This window comes from Conger conger, chromosome 15 (assembly GCF_963514075.1).
Source record: "Conger conger chromosome 15, fConCon1.1, whole genome shotgun sequence".
NCBI classification, from domain to species: domain Eukaryota; kingdom Metazoa; phylum Chordata; class Actinopteri; order Anguilliformes; family Congridae; genus Conger; species Conger conger.
The window spans coordinates 24,096,752-24,118,969 of record NC_083774.1 but is presented as its reverse complement, the minus strand read 5'-3'; the positions used below and the strand labels follow the sequence as shown (position 1 = coordinate 24,118,969).

Genomic DNA, 22,218 nt, shown 5'->3' with positions numbered 1-22,218 from the left:
ATTTCCTGAAATTAAAATCCTGTGTGACAGCCTCTGCTTTGCATATACATGCAGTTTTGTCTTAAAGCTAGTTATAGACCTCTAGTGAATAGATTTATGGAATGTGGAGACAAGAGAGACAAATTGAGAAAAGTAAAGTTAGGGCAACAGGAGGAATGTTTATTGGCCAATAATAAAGCATGAAAAGTGCAGTACCACCCATGCATCAGCTTACATTGACAACAAAGCTACAATCCTCAAATCCGCAAATCTTCATGTCTACTTGTCCGAAGCATTTCAAAGAATTTCACAGGTCGTAGAACCTTTTATTAAATCTCCTTTATTATGGAATAACCTTCCAAACAAGTAAATGGAACTGGACACAGTCACAATATTTAAATCTAGATTAAACGCGCACCAATACAATTAAGTATTACAGGTAGCTAAAGGGATAGCTTAATTACAACAAAAGACCATCAACACGGAATATGCGCACTAGTGGCACTAGCACACATGATCACGTGACCAAATTTGGCTCAATGACGTAATTGTTGCGATGGCATTGCGTCGCGCATCAGTGACGCAGAGTGGCGCCTTCACTGTGTCTGGATGAAATCGGAGCTGGCGATGCCTGAATTTGATTTTTCAGATATTTTAATAGTTTAATCTGTGAATGGCGCCAAAACAGGACCCTAAGCCTAAATTTCAAGAAGGTAAGAAACGAATATGTAATTTACCGTTAAAGTACGTCTCCGTTCCTTTGCAGCAAACCCTGTTTTGAGGTGGAGGTAGGGCAGGCGCCGATTTGCATGCGCTTGTTCAATGGCGCGCTCGGCACCCTTTTAAAACGATATTGCTGGATAACTAACTAATCGAGCTAGCTATCTAACCAGTAGTATTGGAAGGGCAAAACAATTGTCGAATTTGACATTATCAATGCAAGCATTTTGCATTTACCGTTGATACAAGGCTAACTAGTTAATGTTTTACGCTAGCTAACAGTTAAGCCATCGTTAGCTGTTTTTGTTTTCATCAGGACAGAATTGTGTAGGCCCGACTAGCATCACCAAGCTATTGCCTGTCCTCGTACAACGTATAACGTAAGATAAGCAACATTTGACACTATTTAGCGAAATATCCAACACGATATAGCATATAGCCTGAAAAGAGAACTAGCTTGCTAAGGGGTTTCCCTTTGTTTGCTACATTACCGACATTTTAAGCCAGTAAGCCATTAGGCTGAAAAGGGCTCCTTTCTATTTTCAGAACAATTCTACTATTGAAATCCACATTCTAATAAGATATACGTGGATGTGACTTGCCTAACACCAACGTTCTTTGCGAACACTTATTGCAATTAGCTAGCTAATTTTGTTAACGTTACTTGTCATAGGTTAGCAGTAACATGTTAAAAGTAGCTTGACAACTGTCGACTAGTTGCCGAGCCGTAACCAATTGCTTAACTAGCAACTAAACGTTGCATATCAACGTCGTATGCTGGAATTTATCTTAACATGGTCGAATTAATCGAAAACCAAAAGGCCTTCGTGGCAGTTCATTCAAAGGAGATTTCTGTAATGTTTTGTTGAAGAATACGGAACAGAAGGGCCCTACAGTAATCCTAGAAAATATACTTTTATAATCAAAAGTTTACGCCAGTCAACTTTCATCATTGTGAAGAAGCAACTGCCTGTTGTATATACTGGCAGCAGCACTCTGCCTGCCTTGGTAAGTTTTTCTGGTCATTTCATAACGTACACAATCTCACACTGGATGATTTAACTGTGCAATAAAGTAGCACTTCAAAGCAGAGGATATGTAGACATTAGCCGTGTTTACATGTAGAATATTTCCTTAATTATTAATGAATTAATTCCGAATAATTGGTTTCCGGTTGAACATTTAGATTTAAGATCCACCTGTGTCGCCTGTTTCCAAGTTAATGTTGGGACAAACATGTTAAAAGTTATTTTTGGGAATCCATGCAAAGTTTGCATTGCATGTCTGGAAATGCCCGTAAAGACCAATCCACAACACTTTGTTTTGTATTTGACCATTCACAAAATTAAGCTTTTGGTTACCAGAAGCTTGATTTGTAATTTTATAGCAGGGTTACTTTGTACACAGTAGTACTGCCTCTAAACATGAACCTCACGGGATGTAGTTAGGTAGCAGATAGTTTGTCCTTTTTGATGATAATAGTTTTGGTCTGATTTTAATACTACTGTTTGGTTGTCTTGCATTTGCAGGTGAACGAGTTCTGTGTTTTCATGGGCCATTGCTCTACGAAGCTAAGGTAAGCATATTCTGACTTTAGTTTTGAAAACAAATCTGTAATCATAATTTATCTTTAAAATGTTATAAATAAATAAATAAATAAAAACCTGGAAAGTATCAAATTATTTTAATGGTTGTTTAGTGAGAATTAGGTACTAGGAGTTAACAAACTAGTTGATTCCCAGCTGGTCTACTGCCATTGCACCCTTAAGCAAGCTACGTAATTGTTTCAGTAAGACATTAGGCTGTATAAATGGATTGCATGTTAAAAGCATAATCTCCATGAGTTGCTCTGGATATGGCTGTGCTGAATGTAATGTAATTGTGTAGAAGTCTTTCAGTTGTTCAAAGCATCAAAGTATCATTCTGATTTGTTTCTTTCTCTTGGTTTTAGTGAACTGTAATGGTGCCTAATGTTTATTTGGAGTAATGTCTGATTTTACCGTCCCTTTTTTACAGTGTGTAAAAGTTAATATCAAGGACAAGCAAGTGAAATACTTCATTCATTATAGCGGATGGAATAAGAAGTGAGTACCCACATTGTTTGTTAAAGTCCTTCAATGATTGCTCTTTGTATATGGGTTCTCAGAATCCCCCTGAACTGTCATATTCTCAAGTTTAAACCATTTGAGCTTTTACATGCTTGGACAAATGTGAAAAATCAGGAGGAGTTTGCTGAACATAAACTGCAGAGATGCCATATATGTTAGGACTATACATGGCTGCTCAAAGGTCCCAGTGGATTTTGTATACATTTCCTCTGCTAATGTATGAGCATACTGCAGTGTTTATACTGGGCCTTTACTCACACTTAACAGTACTGTCTGGCCATGGCTTCTTCTCATCTAGGGTCAGCTGTAGAAATGCATGGATGATGCAAAAGTCAATCTGATTGCCTTTTGTGTTAAAAATGGTAATTTAGTGCTTCAGTGATTTGAGAAGGACCTGTTTGCAGTAGCCTGCTGAGGTAAATGAAATCAGAAGGTACATTTGTTGTAAAATGAATTTAGTCGATTTCCACTAGTTCGTTACTATATTTAAGTATTCCTAGATGTAGAATTTGTTGCTGCCATTTGTTTATGCCTAAACTAAAGTGACAATTGAAATATTGGCACTTTTTCCTGTTGTGAAATGAACACATATAACTAGAATTGCCAGCTAGGCATTTAAGAATTTAATCATTAACCTATAGATTGTGTGGCTTTAGCTCTTGTTTTCCATTCGTGTTATATTATTGATGATCAGGTTTCGATTTTTCAGCTTGTGTTAGTAATGTATTAAGCCTTTTGGATCTGTCAGCATTCTTCAGGGGACTATTAGAGATACCTGTTAAGCCTGCACAGGACTGCAGAGATATTGTGTAATGTCAGCAGCAATGTGTGAAAATGTGTACCGATTCATGTTTGCTGGGGAGGAGGCACGATGAGGAGGCACGATCTCGAACTTGAACCTTAAATTTTGTCCCGTGTCCATTGAAGGGGAATTTTGCCAGGGAGAATGGTTTTTTTATTTGTATTTTCTTCCCCTTCCTGTTGCAGCTGGGATGAATGGGTTCCTGAAAGCAGAGTGCTCAAGTATGTGGACACCAACCTGCAGAAACAAAAAGAGCTTCAAAAGGCCAACCAGTGAGTCCTGCGTCTCTGGGGAGTGCAGGAGTTCTGCGGCTCTTTGCGGAAGTCATCGTTTCAATTGTATTTATTGTTCTTTCTGCAAGTAATCCGTTTCAAGACCTGGGCATGACTAAAATTCTAATCTCAGAGTTACTGGTTATATTTTATGCATTTCAATTGGGAAAATGTAAAACATCGACTGAAATTGTTGACGAATGTGATGAACAGTGTTTTTGGGTATTTTACAAAAGCCTTCACAAGTCACATTTAATCTTGGTTTAACTAAACATGTTTTACTTGTGACATGTAACTGCATAAAACGTAATGGTTGAATTCTTATCCCCAATCCCCAGACTCGGTCTGAAGTTTCATACTCAAACACTGTCCATAGTCCTGTAGCCTAATATATTGCTGCATGTAGGCTGGGTGCGATAATAATTGAATGCAATGAAGGTCACTGGCACCATTTTAATTAATGATACCCAATACAGGGAAAAGCAACAACACCTTTATCTATTGTGTGTGGACAGGACAGCCAATCAGCATGTGTTTTTGTCAATCAAATGGAAGCTGCAATCTTTTGGTATTAACAGATTCTAGCGCTTGTGTTTAGCGAGTGCTGTCCTAAGAACGGTTTGTCCTCATGTAGCCCATGTACCTTATGCCCATGAAAAACTCTTTGATTCATCCCCGTCCTTACACCTGTATTACAATGGGGGTGTTCTAACAGCAAGGTGTGGGGTTTTCATATTATTGCTCTGCTGTGTCTGACCTCTCTCTCCCCCCCAGGGATCATTATGTTGAGGGAAAGATGAGGGGCATCGCACCAAGCAAGAAGATAGCTGCTGTGCAGCAGAAAAATGTTGATCTGTAAGTGCTGCTGCTTTTCTGCCGATGCTTGAGCAGAGCTGAACATAAGTGCCAGTCATTCTCTCTGCTCCAGTTCCAGACACGTTGCTTTCATGCTCCTTCTGCCTTTTTTGTGTGCGTTTAAATCGGTCGGCTTCTTCAGAACACAAATTGCACTTAGAGGCAGGGAATCTGCAGTTAAAGGGCGCAGTGTTTTTTAAAACAACCGTGACCCGTAGTACATTCTGTGGTACTTCGTAATGTTTTTTCCTTCTCCCGATGACATACATAAAGGCTTTTAGCCATTCATATAAATACACTAAATGTTATTTTACTGCTTTTCCCCCTGATGATAAAATAAACGCTGGCTTAAAGTGTGTCCGAGATTAGTCATATCCTGCATGGCCCCACTGCCCACCAGGCCATAACACTGGATGTGAATTATTATTATTATTAAATTACACATACACATTGAGTTTCAGCTGTCTCTTGAGTGTCAGTGAAGCTCATAAGAATCTCAATTTTTCCCTGTAGGAAAACCAAGAAGAACAAACAGAAAAGTAAGTTTGGTTTTACTTTTTAATGTTCTGTTTATTTCATAAATATTTGATTTTTGCCATCCTCAGTTCAAAGCTGTCTGTCTTATGATATTATGTGATGTCACGTTGCCACACTTATATTATGTCACGTGGCCATACTTTAATTATGTGATGTCACGTGGCCATACTTTATTTGTGTTGTCACATTGGCGTACTGTCATTATGTGATGTCACGTGGCCGTACTTTCATTATGTGATGTCACGTGGCCGTACTTTCATTGTGATGTCACGTGGCCGTACTTTCATTATGTGATGTCACGTGGCCGTACTTTCATTGTGATGTCACGTGGCCGTACTTTCATTATGTGATGTCACGTGGCCGTACTGTCATTATGTGATGTCACGTGGCCGTACTTTCATTATGTTATGTCACGTGGCCGTACTTTCATTATGTGATGTCACGTGGCCGTACTTTCATTATGTGATGTCACGTGGCCGTACTTTCATTATGTGATGTCACGTGGCCGTACTTTCATTATGTGATGTCACATTGGCGTACTTTCATTATGTGATGTCACGTGGCCATACTTTAATTGTGATGTCACATTGGCGTACTTTCATTATATGATGTCACGTGGCCATTCTTATGTGCTGTGATGTCACGTGGCCATTCTTATGCGCTGTGATGTCACGTGGCTGTACTTATATTCCGTGGTGTCCCGTTGCTTTGGTGGTGATGTTCTGCGCGCAGCACCAGGGGCCGGGGAGGGGACCAGCGCAGGGGAGATGCCACAGCCCCCGCGTAAGAAGAGGGCGCGAGTCGACCCAACCGTGGAAAGTGTACGCTTAATTTCCTCTCTTTGTTGAAAAAGTCATAGGATGTTGATAAATTGTCAAGGATGCATGTTTGGTGCCTATTTTATTCATACAGCATGTTTTGTACACAAAGTGCAATTCCGCATGGTGTACACAAGGCACAAATGGCAAGTAGCAAACAAACCTCTGCATGTGTAGGTTAAGGCCAAAATCTAGCAACTTTTTAAAATATGTCAAAAATAAATAAATAAATAATAATCCTGCAGGATAATGGCTCTGGAAGTCATCAGTACAGAAAGGGTTTGCAAAACAAAGCTGATATGCTAGGTTCTGGTCCCTGCTAAGGTATGGACCTGCTATTATTTTGTTGTTAAATGTAAACCTTATCTGAAACACCATGTATGGCATCGATAATGTGTTTGTTTTAGCTAATGGTTATAATTTTTCTTCCTGTTAATGTTTTTGTTGTTGCTTGACCTATGGTGCTAATGTCATGCTATCTGCTTTCTTCAAAGTGTGAGAATTTGTTATTTTTATTTCTTTGAAGTTATAATTGATTCTGACTCATTTTCAGTTTTCCATTCATCATTTTCAGCAAATGTGGCCTTTTCATTGAAGAAATCGAAAACAAGCGGCAAGCAAAATCTCTTCCCTGGCCATTTTTTTCTTTCTATTCTCCGCTTACCTGATAGATCGGATTCATATTTGTCACGTAAACCCACCCAATGTCGAGTAAAGTCCGTATTGTCCCGCCTGTTCTCTCTCAAAATGCATCTCCCGGACCTGCAGTATTTCACTGTGAGGCTTCTGAACCTCTCGGGTCGATGAAGCTATGAAATCTTAGTGCACTGAATATGCATTCGAACAAACCAATCAGAAAATAAAGTAATAAAAAACTTTAATAGTAAAATGCAATGGCCCCACCAATTTTGGAGCTTGTGAAGCTTTCTTCCCGCCCTGCCTTGTACTGAATGTAGTAAAATTAAAATCATTACACAGAGTATTATGGAAAGGCCGGTCAGTTTTTCCCGAGTTTTAATATGCCTGGGAAGAAAGTAATCCCTAGGTTCGACATTGTTGACCTGGACCTGATATACTATACCTGCACCACAGAGCAGCCTGTCCGGAGCTGCACTCTGCACTGGGCTGCTCCAGCTGAGCTCTCTGTGTGTGGGAGGCGTGGGCTGAAATGCTCATTTCTCCTTTTTTTTCCGGAACGGAAACGCCACCCCCGCCCCCTGAAATGAAATGCTCATTTGAGCCGTGTGCCTGCAGGAGGAGACGTTCATAAACCGAGTGGAGGTGAAGGTGAAGATCCCAGAGGAGCTGAAGCCCTGGCTGGTGGATGACTGGGACCTGATCACCAGGCAGAAGCAGGTGAGGGAGGAGCTCCCAGCAGGCCCCGGGCAGCAGAGGCCATCCTCCGCAGCCATTTCACCCTGTCATCCAGAAGCCATTCATTTACCACTGCGCTCTTGTGTTTCTTTCCCCATGCCTAAGATAAAGTGGATCCACCAAAATCCCAAGGCTTTGGTTGAGAAGTTTTTGAAAGTTAAGAATTTATTCTGGTTTTAATAGGGCCCAAAACAATAGTATTGCAGTCATTCTGATTGGTTGAAAAGGTGTAAGTTTGAGAGACTGAGAATGCTATACTCTGGAGCGTTTTATGCTTTGGGTTGTTATGCTTTGCCATTGGGACTGAAAGGGTTAAAGCCATTCATTTTCAAGAGTGCACTCATATTTGTTTAATTGCTGGAGTGCTTGCAACATTCAGCAGATGCACATTTTCTGAGGTTGAGCACTTTAGTAATATAGAAGATGATTAGGTTATGAATGCATACTGCTGAATTGTACAAATGAAATAAAAATGGCAGTTGTCTTTGAAGAATTGTGCCATACCCGTTAAGTGACAATTAGGTTATCACGCTTTTTCCTCTAGGAAAGATCCATCTGACCGCTGTGGTGTGTTCAGGTTTCCCTCCACTGAGTGTTTTCAGTTTTATCCTGTGGCTCTAACGCTTCACGCCTGTGGTCGTTTCAGCTCTTTCACCTACCTGCCAAGAAGAATGTTGATACCGTTCTAGAGGACTATGCAAACTACAAGAAGTCAAGAGGCAACTCTGACAACAAGTAAGTGTGAAACGCCGTTATGTATGAAGACTGAATTTGAGTCGCAAAGACTCGCTAAAACAGAAGTTAGAGCAGCATTAGCTTCCGCAGTGTGACATACACACAGGTGAAACGGACTTAGCTGTAATGAGTGTGTGCCGCTGAGTGAAAAGGATATTGATTGGAGGGGAACGGAAAATTGGTACCCAATGACGTAAAATGTACACATCTTTAATGCGTTTAAGAAAGGCTCCGTTGGATGTTTTTTGCTAAGACGTCCTGTTCCACACAGCAAGTATGGTGTGAAAGAGGTGAGCGTGTTCTACGTGTTTTGCTCAGACGTGCTCCTGTTCCACGCACGGAGTATGCAGTGCACAAGGTGGTCGTGTTGTATGTTTTGCTAAGACGTCCTGTTCCACACAGGGAGTATGATTGTGTGTTTTGCTAAGATGTCCTGTTCCACACAGGGAGTATGCTGTGAATGAGGTGGTGGCGGGGATCCGGGAGTACTTCAACGTCATGCTGGGCACCCAGCTGCTGTACAAGTTCGAGAGGCCGCAGTACGCAGAAATTCTGGCCAACCACCCCGATGCCCCCATGTCCCAGATCTACGGGGCCCCACATCTGCTCAGGCTGTTCGGTGAGTGGCCCCTGGTGGTGCCAAACCTGCCGCACAAGAGACAGAACGAAGAGTTGCCACTTCATCAGCAAGTTTAAATGCATAGATTTTAGATAATGCTGTGCAATTGTGAGATTGAAAACAAATATTGCTATCGCTAAATCGGAATTACTCATGCACCTAGAGGTCAAATTAAAGATCCACTGCGTCCTCCCCTGCTATAGAGATTGATATCTTTTACCTTACAGACATGCTCAGGCACGTCGAAGCAGGCACTTACGCCATTGTCCCCAAAGGGATGGTCAGATGAGTGATGGTGTCTTTGCGTGTCTGTATGTGTGTGTGACAGTGCGGATCGGAGCCATGCTGGCCTACACCCCCTTGGATGAGAAGAGCCTGGCTCTGCTGCTCAACTACCTGCAGGACTTCCTCAAGTAAGACGCCTCCTTCATTTCACCTTCACATCGCATCATGTCAACCTGTCCCCTTTGACAACATTAAGCGTTGAGCGGTTTGACGGTGACGTCCTGCCACCTGTGTCCGTCTTTGACCGTGACGCTCTTGTGTCGGTCCTCATTGCACTGCATTCAATTATAGGTGCTGTCCCAGGCCATTCCCAAGCATAACATGTAAATCCATGAAAAAAGGTGGACCGCAGTTTTTTAAAAAGATATTTTTTGAGCAGATAATGTAGTGGCAACGTTTCGACCATCAGCCGCGCAGCCTGAACATGCGTGTGAGCTGCGTGTAACGTGCGTACAACATGCGTGTGCTCCGTGTAGGTACCTGGTGAAGAACTCGGCCACTCTGTTCAGTGCCTGCGATTACGAGGTGGCCCCCCCTGAATACCACCGGAAAGCAGTGTGAGCCGAGCAACACTTTCACCGGGTAATTGTCTACGGAAGAAGGAGCCACAGTTTTTCCTCAGCCGCAGGTAAAGCTTTTATCCTCCAATAGGAAAGAAAAAGACTTTTTTGTTTCTCCACGCCCCTCTCGGAAACTTTCAGAAGTCGGCCGGCCTGAAGGAACCCACCTCCTCGACCTGCCCCGTCTCTACCTGCCCCACCACCACCCCCAACTGGGGAGAAGGCTTCAGACTCATGTAAATAGATCAGTTGGGTTAGATGTCAAGTCTTAACTTGTTATTCTACAACCGAAGCAGGGAAATGAGATTGGCACGCATCTACCAGTATTAGAGGAACTGCTTGTGCATCCGGCTCCTAAGGTTACCGGTCATTCCCCCGGAGATTTTATTTCTCCACGTACTGCTATTCGGAGCGCAGCTCAGAACTTTGTCCACCAGGTATTCCTAAACACGTTTTTCAGGTTTCGTAGAAACGTGGGTTCCGGCCCGTAACCCTTGACGAGGCCCGGTCAAGTGCGTTCGTGCGTTTGTGTTGTGGCAACAACAGATGGAAGGGTTTTTTTATTTTTTATTTTTTTGGTGACTTAATAAAAGCCAGTGTCCTCACTGGCAGATTCATGTTCATGGTCTTTTATTGTTTTGTACGCTGACCTTGCGCACTTAATTGCCCTCGGGGTAAAGGACAGCCCAAGGGGTCATGGTAAAAGCAGGCGGAGATGTCGCTGTCCGTTCAAGTGACCGTTTAAGCATGTTGAAACGATTTTACATTCATTTCCGTTCTTGAATCTTAAACCTGCTCTTCTGCTGAGGTCGAGGTGTATCTACGTATTGTAAAAGAAAAAGTCCCCAGTTTAAGAAAATATCACAGCCCCCCTTTCCCCCTTCTTGCATAGAAATGAGGTTGATCTGTGTTATAATAATGTGGGTACAAATGTCAGGACTTCATCCTGAACTGGCAGATTGGTTTCTGCTATCTGGTTTTGTGTACTTTATCTGTTCAAAGCAATTTAAGGTCAGCTTCAGCATTAAGGCTTATCCTTAATTGATTTCTGGTTAAAAGAACTCAAGTCTGTGGAAATCAAACCATCATACACAAGAATCAGGACATTGTGACTTCAAGTTAAATTGCGTTTCCTGACATCGCTTTGTGAACGTGGTTATCATTTGGACGTGTTTTTGAAGTGCAAAAGGTTTCTGAAGTCTTTTATTCATTGTGACGTGCGTCCAATTTCCCTGAAGGCCATTTTATTTCCTCATCTAAAAAAGATGGAATTGTCCAGTTTTTTCCCCCCCATCAACATTATTTCCCTGTGTTCACAAGCACTGTAAATAAAACTCTTTTAAATATGTGACTGTGGACTGCATCCTTTTGTCTGAAGACATGTCATCTCTTTATTGCCTGCTATTTAATTTGCTATTTAATTTGCCATTGGATTTGTCAAGGACTCTCAGAACTTTCTTTCTGTTTCGTGTGCCTCATTTTCCCCTTGGATGGCACTCGCTATTGAAGTTACCCCTACACTGACTTGCACCTTCTGCTGTAACACTCCAACTAAAACACCATTTCAGTAGTGACTAGTTAGTGGAGAAACACATTTACATGTTACATAGCTAGTGCTTTTATCCAAAGCGACTAAGCAGGGGACAATCCCCCCCCGGAGCAATGTGGGGTTAAGGGCCTTGCTCAAGGGCCTAACAGCTGTGCAGATCTTAACGTGAACACACGCGACTTAACGAACCACCAACCTTGCGGGTCCCAGTCATGTACCTTAACCACTAGTCTACATTTCACAAGGCGACAGATTTCTTTCTTGCCGTTCTCTAAAGGTTAAATGCTTTTAAAATCCTGGTGGATATGTTCAGGTATGTGTTTTAGTTTTCTCTTGCAGTGCTTTATATAAAGACCTGCATTGTGGCTGATGGCAAAGCTGCAGGATTTGCTTCTCCTCGTCCCTTATTGCCTCCACATTGCCTGATCCCCGCTCTGGCCCATTGTGTCAGGCTCTATTGGAGACCAGTCTGCTGCGGAGTTGAGTGCGTGTCGCTGTTTCACACTGCCTTTTAAAATCTATAGCAAGCCTTGACAGATAGCCTGCAGTTACTGTGACGCTGGACACTGCTTTTACTCCCAATTAGTGCTGGAGTGGTGGGTCATGGAGGGGGAGGAAGGCAGAAGATTGTGTTTGGTCCCTGAATGTCTAATGTATACATACAGGACTGAGATCATGATCGATACTCACTGGGCTTCTCTGTGTGTGTCCCACCAGGTGGTTGTTGGAAGGGTAAAAAGCTTGTTGATGTGATCTTCCCTGCAACAGCCCCAAGGCTGTGGGATTGAATAATTGTCTCCAGTTTCTGTTCATTGCTGGCCAAAAATATAGAAATATTGATCATTCACAAACTTTGATAAGAGTGATTAATGACTTGTCATAAGTGAGGTGGGATTGGATCTGATTTAAATGCACGTGATGCCTATTCCAATGATCATGGGCATGTGAATTAATTACATATATTAAGATTGTTTAATTCCTTCTGAAAATGAGGTAAACATTAAATCTAATTTTGTAACTCATTAAAAAGGTAAACAAGTCACGAATAAGTTACTGTGTTTGCATTAATGTAATGACTATTCACATTAATCCAAACATTGTTCAATGAGCCTTGGTAGTTCTTCCGAATACGACACTTGCTGTTTAATTAACTTCAATAAGCCGAGGTTACTTTCTACACGTGATGTGCAAGCATTATTGGGAATGCTGTTGCCTCATGATTTTAATTTCCATTTCACAAGAAAAAGGTTGAGCAACTGGAAGAATAAATTATATTTACTGCTCTCCAATAATCACTTGAATGTAAATGTTGTGGATATCTCCTGAAAGGTGCAAAGCCCACTCATTTCTCCCATGGTGACATGCTATAAATGGGGGGATGGTAGTAGTGTTGTGTTCGACAACTTCCACATTTATGCTTACAAAATATAATAAAAATGAGAGCTAGATTATTTAACCACGAGGGTTAACATAGTTCTTCATTGGACCAAAATGTGCCACTTCTTGCTGAAATACCACACCCTAAGAATCCCATAGGTGTGACACACATGGTCCCTTATGCCCCTCAAATACGTGGTTGGGGCACTGAGAGGAGAATTCCTCTGATGATAGCCTAACCTCTTGCTGTATAAACCCATGAATAAATAATCTAGATGCAAGAGCACTGGATGTAATGAAGTGAACTAACAGTCTGTTCTAGGAGAACAAGCAGGACCTCTGGAAAAGGAGTGTTGAATCCCGTAGTGTAGTTTGTTGTATGTGTTGGTAAGGGTAAGTGGCCTGTAATGTCATTCATAAACTTAAAACCTGTGGACCCCAGGAAGACTGGCATATCAGCTAATGGAAATTAACAAATTAACATATAGCAAACAAAACCATTCACGAGAATTAATAAATACAATTTCCAGAATGGGGAAATCCTGTCAGAATGCTGCACAGCCGCGATGTAAAAATAGGTGCGGATTTGCTGTGCCAGTTCACCGAGAGTTTGAAAACGGGCTGCTGCTTGCTTTTGTATGCGCTGCATTCCTTTGCCAGGCTACTTGTGGACCAGCGGCAGTTTGCTAGAATCCATGGTAACACTGTTATCATGGCAACCATTACCTGTTCCAGTTGGCGACAGAGGTTAGGGAGGTCTCCTGAGACCGCCTGAACCGCTGGAGGAGTGTGAATGGTGTAATTCTCCCAGGTAATGATGGGGCTCTTGCAGCCATCACATTATTTTAACTGATAAAAGTGCCAGGAGCAAGCCAGACTGGAGCGACTGTCATGAGCAGAAAGTAATTTCCCAGTGCCTGCTGGAACATTCTGAGGAACCCGTTGCAGCTGTAATCAGTTGGAATGAAATTACATCTAAATTTGAATTTCCCCCCCCCCCCCCCCCCCCCATTAAATCTACACGAGAAATGCATTAACATTTGTTATACATTATTATTCTACAACACTTCTAATTAATGTACAGTGGATTTCATGCTCAGCTCCACATGCCATGCAGTGTGACAAGGCTACTAGAAACCAAAGCTCAAATACCACATAAACAAATAATAATAATAAAGTCTCCATATTTCTCCCCAATTTGGTATCGGCATTAGTGGCTCTCGGGTTACGGCCGTTCCACCTGCATCCTTCTGCCCAGAAGCCCCACGTCTGCAGTGCTTGCAGTCCCCTGTGAACGGCTGTTCTCCCTCCCTCCCTCCCTCCCTGTCTGCACAGCACTGCAGCAGACAGCCAGTACACCCATCTGGAGCACAGCTGCATCCCTCACTGACTACAAGAGCTGGAATGGGGCATTCGGGTGTCCATGGCCTAAAGCAAGAGCATATGCTCCAAGTGACTCCAAAACAGCACGTCCAGCAGTGGTAGGCAGCTCTGGTCCTGGAGGGCCAGTGTACAGTATATGAAGGTTGTTTTGCTTCCACCAATTACACTGGCTGAGTGAGCTCTTTGGCTTTATACAACAACAGTTCACTTGTAGATTAGATCACAGAAAAACATTTTGTTATAGCGACAGGCTTCAGCGGTCATCCATAACAGATAAAAGCATCAGTTAAATAACGTAATATAATAGCTAAAATGTCAGATGGTTCTTATTTTAGATCATGCCCCAACACCAGTCATTGTAAAGCCAGCAGGTCAGCGGAATCTTTTATATAAAAATATCCTTCATAGCACACAAAAAAACACTTGAGTTTGTAAGGTATTAGCCTGCTATTTGCCTACTGCAGTGATCCAGGCTAAGAGCATTCCACCTCATACCAATCATGGATTGCATTTATACACACCACTTAAATCTCGTGATTTCAAAGCACTTCACAGTTGGAGAGCGGAACTCACCTCTGCCATTATGAGCAAGCACACCCGGGTGATACGCAGCCATTTTGTACCTTTCAAATTATAGCCAATTAAACTGCAGGTATAATTGGGTGGCCAGGTAAAAAAAAAATGTTCAGCACACCACAAGAACCCCTACTCTTTGAGAACAGGCTGTCTCCCACAGCCCTGTGTGCCCATTTTCAGTCCTGCCTGGATGTAGATCAAGCTCAATACCAAATTGCCTTTTTCCCAATGACAGCATGCTCTTTAAGTCATTAGTGGAGTCCCATGCTAATCTCCACTGCAGCTTGCTTCAAATACCTCCCAGGATACTAAAGTTTCCATTATCATTTCAGAGGCCACCTAACCACCTAATTGCTCCTGACGAGACGGTTGGTGCATGGCAGCGAATCGCCATTGTGTGTGTGAATAGATGAACGAGAAGCATCGATTGTACAGCGCTTTGGATAAAGGCGCCATGTAAATGCAGGCCATTACCATTTACCACTGCTAGATAAGCCTCAGAGTGCCTCACCATTAAACGTGCATGCAGTTATTGTCCAATATTACCACTGGACGTGTGTTGGGTCCAAGCAGTATTAACCGAGTTTCGGATGCATATTATTAATGGAATAATTATATTCGGTCAAAAGTCCACTGTTCATAGACTCCATGAAACAAACGTTCGGCCCCACCACCCCAGGCCTGTACAATTACTGTGAGAGCCTTGGTCAGTCAGGGAACCAACATTTAAATTAAATTAGTTGAGTTATGCATACAGGCGACACGGATGGTGCAGTGGGTAGCACTGCCGCCTCACAGCAAGGAGGTCCTGGGTTTGAATCCCGGTCTGTGCGGAGTTTGCATGTTCTCCCCGTGTCTGCGTGGGTTTCCTCCAGGTACTCCGGTTTCCTCCCACAGTCCAAAGACATGCAGGTTAGGCTGATTGGAGAGTCTAAATTGCCCGTAGGTATGAGTGTGTGTGTGAGTGAATGGTGTGTGTGCCCTGTGATGGACTGGCGACCTGTCCAGGGTGTATTCCTGCCTTTCGCCCAATGTATGCTGGGATAGGCTCCAGCCCCCCCGTGACCCTGTTCAGGATAAGTAGGTTAAGATAATGGATGGATGGATGGGAGTTATGCATACAACATTTAGCCCATAACACGGAAAGGAAAGGAAATGTTTAAGATTTTTTCTAGTAAAGTTCAACAAGCGTATTTATATTTTTAACGTTAAATATATGGTTTAGGGCATTGTCTTGTTTCATTACAACTGCATATGTTTCAGGAATTAAAAAAATTAGCCCAACATATTAAATCTTTTCGCATTCTCCCCTTGCTACAACTTAAATCTCTGTATGAATCCACGAATCGTGAACACTGAACTTTGGGACGAAGTGAGACTTTCTGGGGATCCGCTGATACGAACTCCAATCGCTCACTGCAATCAAGACCAGCTCACCCTGTGTTAGCACTGTACTTTGGAATCCAGTCCTGGAATTTAGGATAATGTTAACAATTTAGATGCTGTATGGCAAATTTAACATTTAGTCGTAATATTTGCCTGACTTCAAAAACATTTTTTATCGCCGAACATTCACGTTAAAATAATGTCTTGACGGCCGGTTTGGTTTAGCAGAAAACGCGCATTTCAGCGAATTTTCGGTATATTTGCTGTTCCCACTGTATCCAGAAGGGGGCGACCATACTCCTTTCGATTGTGTAATTTAGGACAATTCCTAATTTGTGAGAAAAAAAAAAAAAAAACTTATTTCTTTTCTCCACAAGGGTACATAACGTGGAATCACTATATTTATGCTATAAAGCAGTTTTGGTGAATCATTGGTCAAAACACAAAATTGACTTTAAATGGTCAGCATTTCTAATTTATATGTAATATAATTCATACAGCATTTATATTTTTGAAAGCTATTTTGGATTTCATTTGAATTCTGTCATGATATCAATGGCATGCAATTCTAGTAGGCCTCACGGCTAAAGAAAACATGAGCATTCTCAATCAGTATGCCTTTTTGAGTCAACAACAAACGTCGCTCATTCCAGTTTTCATGCTCTGCAAAATCCATGAAAAGTAATTTCTGAGCACCCCAGGATGCAATGCCTCAAGCTTGCCATTGCATTAGTTTTGCTGTATGTCAAGTAAGTCAATTTCTGCTTGACTGAGATTAAAATCCAGAATTTACATAGTTATGGAAGCATCAAACCACCCAATGACCAAGACTTAAAGAAATCAAAAAATGTTTTCCCTATTGCTGAACAAAGATGCAACTGAATGTTTTCCATGTTTTGCAGACAGATGACTCATGAGCAATGCGCCATTTTGCTTATATACTTTTTGTGTGTGTGAAATAGGATAGATAAATAATCCACTCTGTGCAAGAAGAAGGGGTGGCCTGTAGTGTAGTGGTTAAGGTAAATGACTGGGACACGAAAGGTTGGTGGCTCTAATCCCGGTGTAGCCACAATAACATCCACACAGCCGTTGGGCCCTTGAGCAAGGCCCCCAACCCTGCATTGCTCCAGGGGAGGATTGTCTCCTGCCTAGTCTAATCAACTGTATGTTGCTCTGGATAAGAGTGTCTGCCAAATGGCAATAATGTCATGAAAAAGAAGAAATTTCACTTTTGAATAAACTACACAATGTGCTACAGACACTCAGGAAACAACAAAAAGCCTAGCTGCTCACATTTCTGTCTGATGAAAATGACACTGGCCTTCCAATATTAAATATTCTGGTGTGTCAGTTTATTCACATCACATGACTATGGCAGACTCATTTTAATGATCCTCCAGTGGAACATGGTGCAGGGCAGGACACATGCTAATGAAGGTTTATGTGCTATAAATCTTTCAACTCCTCATATTTATTGAAAGTAAACTTTTTTTTAATAAACTATTCCCTTTAATGTATGATATTCAGGTCCCAGTGAAGCTGGCCTAAATGGAGTTTGTTGTGTTGGTTTAGAAATGTGCTAATCTCTGATTAGTGAACAAAAAATAAAAGCAGATTGCTTTATTATTCAGGAAAGAGCAGGAACAGATCTTCCATTAATCACACAATTTCTTTATCTTCATTGTGCCATGTTATGTTTAATAATATATTTTTTGCAAGTGGTTGCTAACACACCTGCAACATCCAGTGTAGGTAACTGTAAAGTAACACACACACAGTCACACAGAGGAGAGTGTGTGTCGTGCGTATGGATGAGTGTGCAGTTTCCTCTGAGGAGCCACAGCCCTTGAACACTTTTTTAACCACTCATTTCATCTAGAAGTCATCCTTGTTTGCGTCAACCTAATACTGAGGATGAAACCAACATGTATAAATCACAAGGTGGGAAGACATTTTTGATAATATGGAAAATATGGGTGGATAATTTCTGAGCTTCCCAAAATATTTTCGCATGAGCCATACAATCTGCGTGAAGTTTACATCCTAACAAAACATTTAGCTAAATATTATCGCAGCAGTTGTTTGACATCAATAACGAAACATGTCATTTACCAATACAGTGAGTCATTCAAGCCATTTGCAGGTACACTCGGGTGCGACGTCACGTCAACATCCCAGGTTGTCGCCTGGAATTCCAAAATAAAGGAAGTCCCACCTCAAAATGTAGCTGATTGGCTACAGACAAAAGCTTGTGGCATACGTTTTCACATCATTGGATGAAAGAACCATCATATTTAAAACAGGTCGGGACCCTGTGATTTGGGCGTCAGGTAAAAGTATAATTTAGCTGTCCAATATTGAGAGAGAAAGTGGGATAGACAGAAAATTTGTAAATACTGCCGTAGATTTTAAGTATCAGTATCTATAAAGAACAATCCTGAACGTGTTCTCAAGGAACGGGGTAAACATGAAGAGTCTGAAGTATCGACTGAAGAAACACGAAGTTACAATCACCGTAAGTTTAATACAAACTTTGAATCAGTGTTTTTGTGAACTGTTAAGTTCCACCTGTGGCTTAAGACTGGAACTAGCAGGTCGAAAGTAGTAATTTCTTTAGAGAAGGATCGAGGGTAAAGTTGAAATGTGAACGTGCAGTGACGATTAACATATAAGACGACTTGCTTGCTTGAAAAGTGAGTTGTTTAAAATTATGATAGATCGAGCCACTACCTACTTATAGAAAACACTCGTATGTAGATCGGCTTTGTTTACGCTCGGCTGTTCAGCGCATTCCGAAAGCAAGTGTTTTTTGTGGCTAAGGCGTTGTAGCAAGGTAGCTAGGGAAGGCTATGAGATCAATACCAGGTGGTGGCTAAACGCCAGTTTGGCAAGTCGAAAATTAATTTTGAAGTTAGGCCCGCTCACAGAGTATAAAACACGGATTAACCCTTTAGCTGTTATTTGTATTGGGCTACACGCATGCCATGAACATGAGAATGTTTCAGAGTAGCCTAAAACCCTACTTCGATTTGTGCTACGATCCAACTGTGCGTGCGGTCGCCCGCATGAGGTTTTGTGTGCTCCGTGTAGTTTATACCTGGGAAACGCGTTGTAATTGTTGACACTCAATAGCCTCGTTGTTTTATAACTCCTGTAGATCTAATGCGAACAACTAAGAGCCGTTCCAGCAGGCTAGGGATCGCATAAACATTTGTTGGCTAAACTGCTAAATCGCAAGGAACATTCTCAGGTGTGCCCTTTATGTCCCCAGAACTTTCTTTAAATATTTCAGCGGGAAAACCCCCCAGCAAAACACTTAATCACAGATCAAGACACTGTGTGGAAAATACAGCAAACTAATTAAACAATTTTATTTTCAGTCGAATACACTAATTTCTGTATGTCCCCAGTGACCATCATTAGGCTACATTTCCATTGCATAAAGGTACAGAATGTTCACTTTTTAGAAAAGCTTTGCTATTTATGCAAATGTTTAAATATCTTTTTGCATTTCAGAAGTTAAGGTTAGAATTTGAGTTTTACATGAGTTTTACAAAAAAACAATTCTATTAATAGAATCTATTTTATTCAAAATAACATTTCTAAAAGTTGCCACGTGGTGCTATTGCTTTTCATAACTATGGAACTACAGCCATTATTGACATAATGGACATTTTCTTCAACCCTGAAACATGCAACCCTCACACTTACCATAAAAGGGTGTAACACTTGCTATGAGGTTTAACCTCTGTCACAGTATATTAACCTAGCTACCTTAGTAAATTTTAATATAAATTAATGTATTTTTTGTAACTATTAATCACCAATATTGTCAGTAAAATCAGTTGAATGAATGTGTACTTTTGTTGAAAAAAAAAAAAATTTCACTGCAGTTTGTAAGTATTTGGACAATGACACATCTTCTGTTGTTTTCACTGAAACAAACAGTTGAAATAAAACAATCATCATGTGGTTAAAGTGCAGACTTTCTTTCTTCAGGTTAAGTTTTTTACATCCATGTTGGGGGAACTCTGTAGAAAGTACAGCCCACAGGAATTCTTGGGAAATTTTGTCGTATTGACAGAACGTATCTGGTTGTACTCCAAGTACTCAAGAAAAAAATGTGTATTGCCTGAGGTGGGGAAAAAAGTTTATTTAAGGAGTTGAGTAATGCCCTCATCAAAGGATATTCGTACATGAACTCTGAATAAAAAAACACTTTTCCCTTAGATGGCAAAGCCAAAACAGCAAAGCCAAAACGACTTCCTGAGAATGTCCTGCACCAAAACAAGCACGCACTCTGCTTTTTTTGTGTCGTGCCCAAGCTTCCACAGCCCACAGTTATTGCATGCATTTTATTTGTAAGATTGTAAAAGCCATAACTGAAGGTGGTCTCACTGCGGCTGCTTATTGTTCCTTTTGACCACTCATTAGTCAGTGCTTTCTTCGTCATTGTGCTGCTTCTGTTCTCCAAATCCAGGAGTGGTGCTCTCACGCTCGTTATTATTGCAATTCCCTTCTGGCCAATCTCTCCTGGCCCGTTCCACTAACAGGACTTGTGTCCGGTCTTCCTTACTGTGAACTCGCACCTCTCCTCTTCTTACCTAATTGGTTGCCTGTTGCTGCTCAGTCTAAAATCAGGTCTAAAATCTTGGCTACAGGGGAACGAGCTTCAGAGCAACTCCAATCAATCTTTAACCTCTGCACCCTGGCCAGATATCTGCTCCCTCCCCTCCCTCCACAGTTGCTCTGCCCAGTCATAATACCTGTCTGTACTTGTCCCATAACAGTGGAGCAAACTACCCACAATGGTCAGGTCAACAGAACGTTTGTCCATCTTCAGATGTGCCTGAAGACCCACCTTAGTTCCCTTCCTGTTCTCACACCCGACCTTTTGTACTGGTTCAGGTTATGGTACCTTTTATGGTTTTAGACCTTTATTATTTTGCCTCGTTTTGGATGTAATCTCTGTTCAGGATTTCAATTTGTTTTAGATTACTGCTTTATTTATATTACAGTTGCTGGTCTTGGAATGTTGTTATCTAGGTCTGGCAGTTTATATCATGTGAATGCACTTCTGTTGGCCTACATTGTGAGTTGCTCTGGATAAAAGTGTCTGAAGTTAATGCAGTGTAATTTTAAATGGGTGTTTTAGCTGTACTGGTAATTACGGGTGTTTTCCAGGTCCTAGTTATTACCGAGGCGGGTGCTTGTGCTGGCTCACTTATTATTATGGGTGTTTTTGCCATAGAGTTTTTAATGGTGTTATTTTTCAAATACACTTAACTTGGATAGACAACAGTCTGGGCCATGGACATTATGGACCTGCCGTTTTATCACAGCAACCAAGTACTTGTAGGCCTCCTTCAGAAAAGCAATTTAATGCAGTTCAGTTCTCTGTGCGACCTCCCCGGCGCCCTGCGATTTAAACGCTTGCGCGTGATTGCAGGTTGACTTGCTTTCTGATTGCCCTCAGATAAATGCACTGTGGCATCATGCAGTAATGTGTATCCAGGGATGTCTTCCCTGTCAAATAGATTAGAGTGGGGCTAACATGGACAGGTGGCATATAAAATTAGCAAAGGTCCGCTTGGCAGGCGGCCCCAGGTTCCGTCGCTGTCATTCAATAGAATCTGAATCTGAACTGTGGGCTTGTTAGTATTTGTTTATGGAAGCTTGTCACAGGCAAATTTGAAAATGAAAATGTTGGCTAATATGTAATGATGGTGACGTAATCCTGTATTTGAATTGAAATCTTCCCAGTTATAATGTGCTGTAGTATTTGGGCAGTGGTACAATTTCAGTTCTTTTGGTTCTCTATTCCAGCACACTGGATTTGAAACACAACTATGAATATGACGTTAAAGTCCAGACTGTCACCATTCATTTGAGGATATTTACATATTGCATACATCACATCCTTTTTATACATAGTCCCTCCCATTTTAAGGGACCAAATGTAATTGGACAATTATCTGGCGTTTTCAATCACTTCCTTAGTGCAGGGATACGAAAGCTTTCAGTATCTAGTCTTGATTTTGATTGCCTTTGAAGTCTGTTACTGCTGTTTGTCAACATGAGGACTAGAGTTGTCAATGATGGTCGAGAAAGTCATTATGAGGTTGAGAAATTATAAGAAAACAGTCAGAGACCGAAGCCAAACAATAGACTTATTAAGAAGAAAGGAAGCACTGGTGTATGTTTGGGAACATTACATTGCTGTGGGATGAAGCACCATTCAATGAGTTTGGAGGCATTTGATTTAAATTGAGCAGATAAG

At 41.5% G+C, this 22,218-nt stretch overlaps 2 protein-coding genes across 4 annotated transcripts in view; both read left to right on the top strand.

Moving 5' to 3' along the window:
• The first annotated feature begins 510 nt into the window (after positions 1–510).
• morf4l1 (mortality factor 4 like 1) lies at positions 511–11,012 on the top strand. Of its 3 annotated transcripts, none has more exons than XM_061221871.1 (12): positions 511–692; positions 2,229–2,275; positions 2,716–2,783; positions 3,795–3,881; positions 4,656–4,736; positions 5,250–5,277; positions 5,987–6,090; positions 7,348–7,447; positions 8,112–8,200; positions 8,647–8,819; positions 9,148–9,232; positions 9,581–11,012. In XM_061221871.1, the coding sequence occupies exons 1-12, from the start codon at positions 653–655 to the stop codon at positions 9,663–9,665; spliced, it is 987 nt and encodes a 328-aa protein (XP_061077855.1). In that variant the 5' UTR covers positions 511–652; the 3' UTR covers positions 9,666–11,012. The 3 variants fall into 3 exon arrangements, with proteins under 3 accessions (XP_061077855.1, XP_061077856.1, XP_061077854.1); XM_061221872.1 differs by having other exon boundaries at positions 512–692; positions 5,250–5,275; positions 6,006–6,094; positions 7,346–7,447; XM_061221870.1 differs by having other exon boundaries at positions 514–692; positions 5,987–6,094; positions 7,346–7,447.
• Positions 11,013–18,233: 7,221 nt separating this feature from the next.
• The window catches only part of LOC133111462 (uveal autoantigen with coiled-coil domains and ankyrin repeats protein-like), a 60,695-nt gene continuing 56,710 nt past the window's right edge, over positions 18,234–22,218 (top strand). The window contains 1 exon segment of the mRNA XM_061221840.1: positions 18,234–18,453. Coding sequence (XP_061077824.1) covers positions 18,406–18,453 — 48 coding nt within the window. The 5' untranslated portion in view covers positions 18,234–18,405.

Bases quoted from the DNA above. Each gene is read 5' to 3' on its own strand.
- morf4l1 (XM_061221870.1), top strand. From the start codon at position 653: ATGGCGCCAAAACAGGACCCTAAGCCTAAATTTCAAGAAG. The intron at 5,278-5,986 runs AAGTTTGGTTTT...CGTTGCTTTGGT, and splicing joins AGAAGAACAAACAGAAAAGT to GGTGATGTTCTGCGCGCAGC. The intron at 6,095-7,345 runs GTACGCTTAATT...GTGTGCCTGCAG, and splicing joins TCGACCCAACCGTGGAAAGT to GAGGAGACGTTCATAAACCG.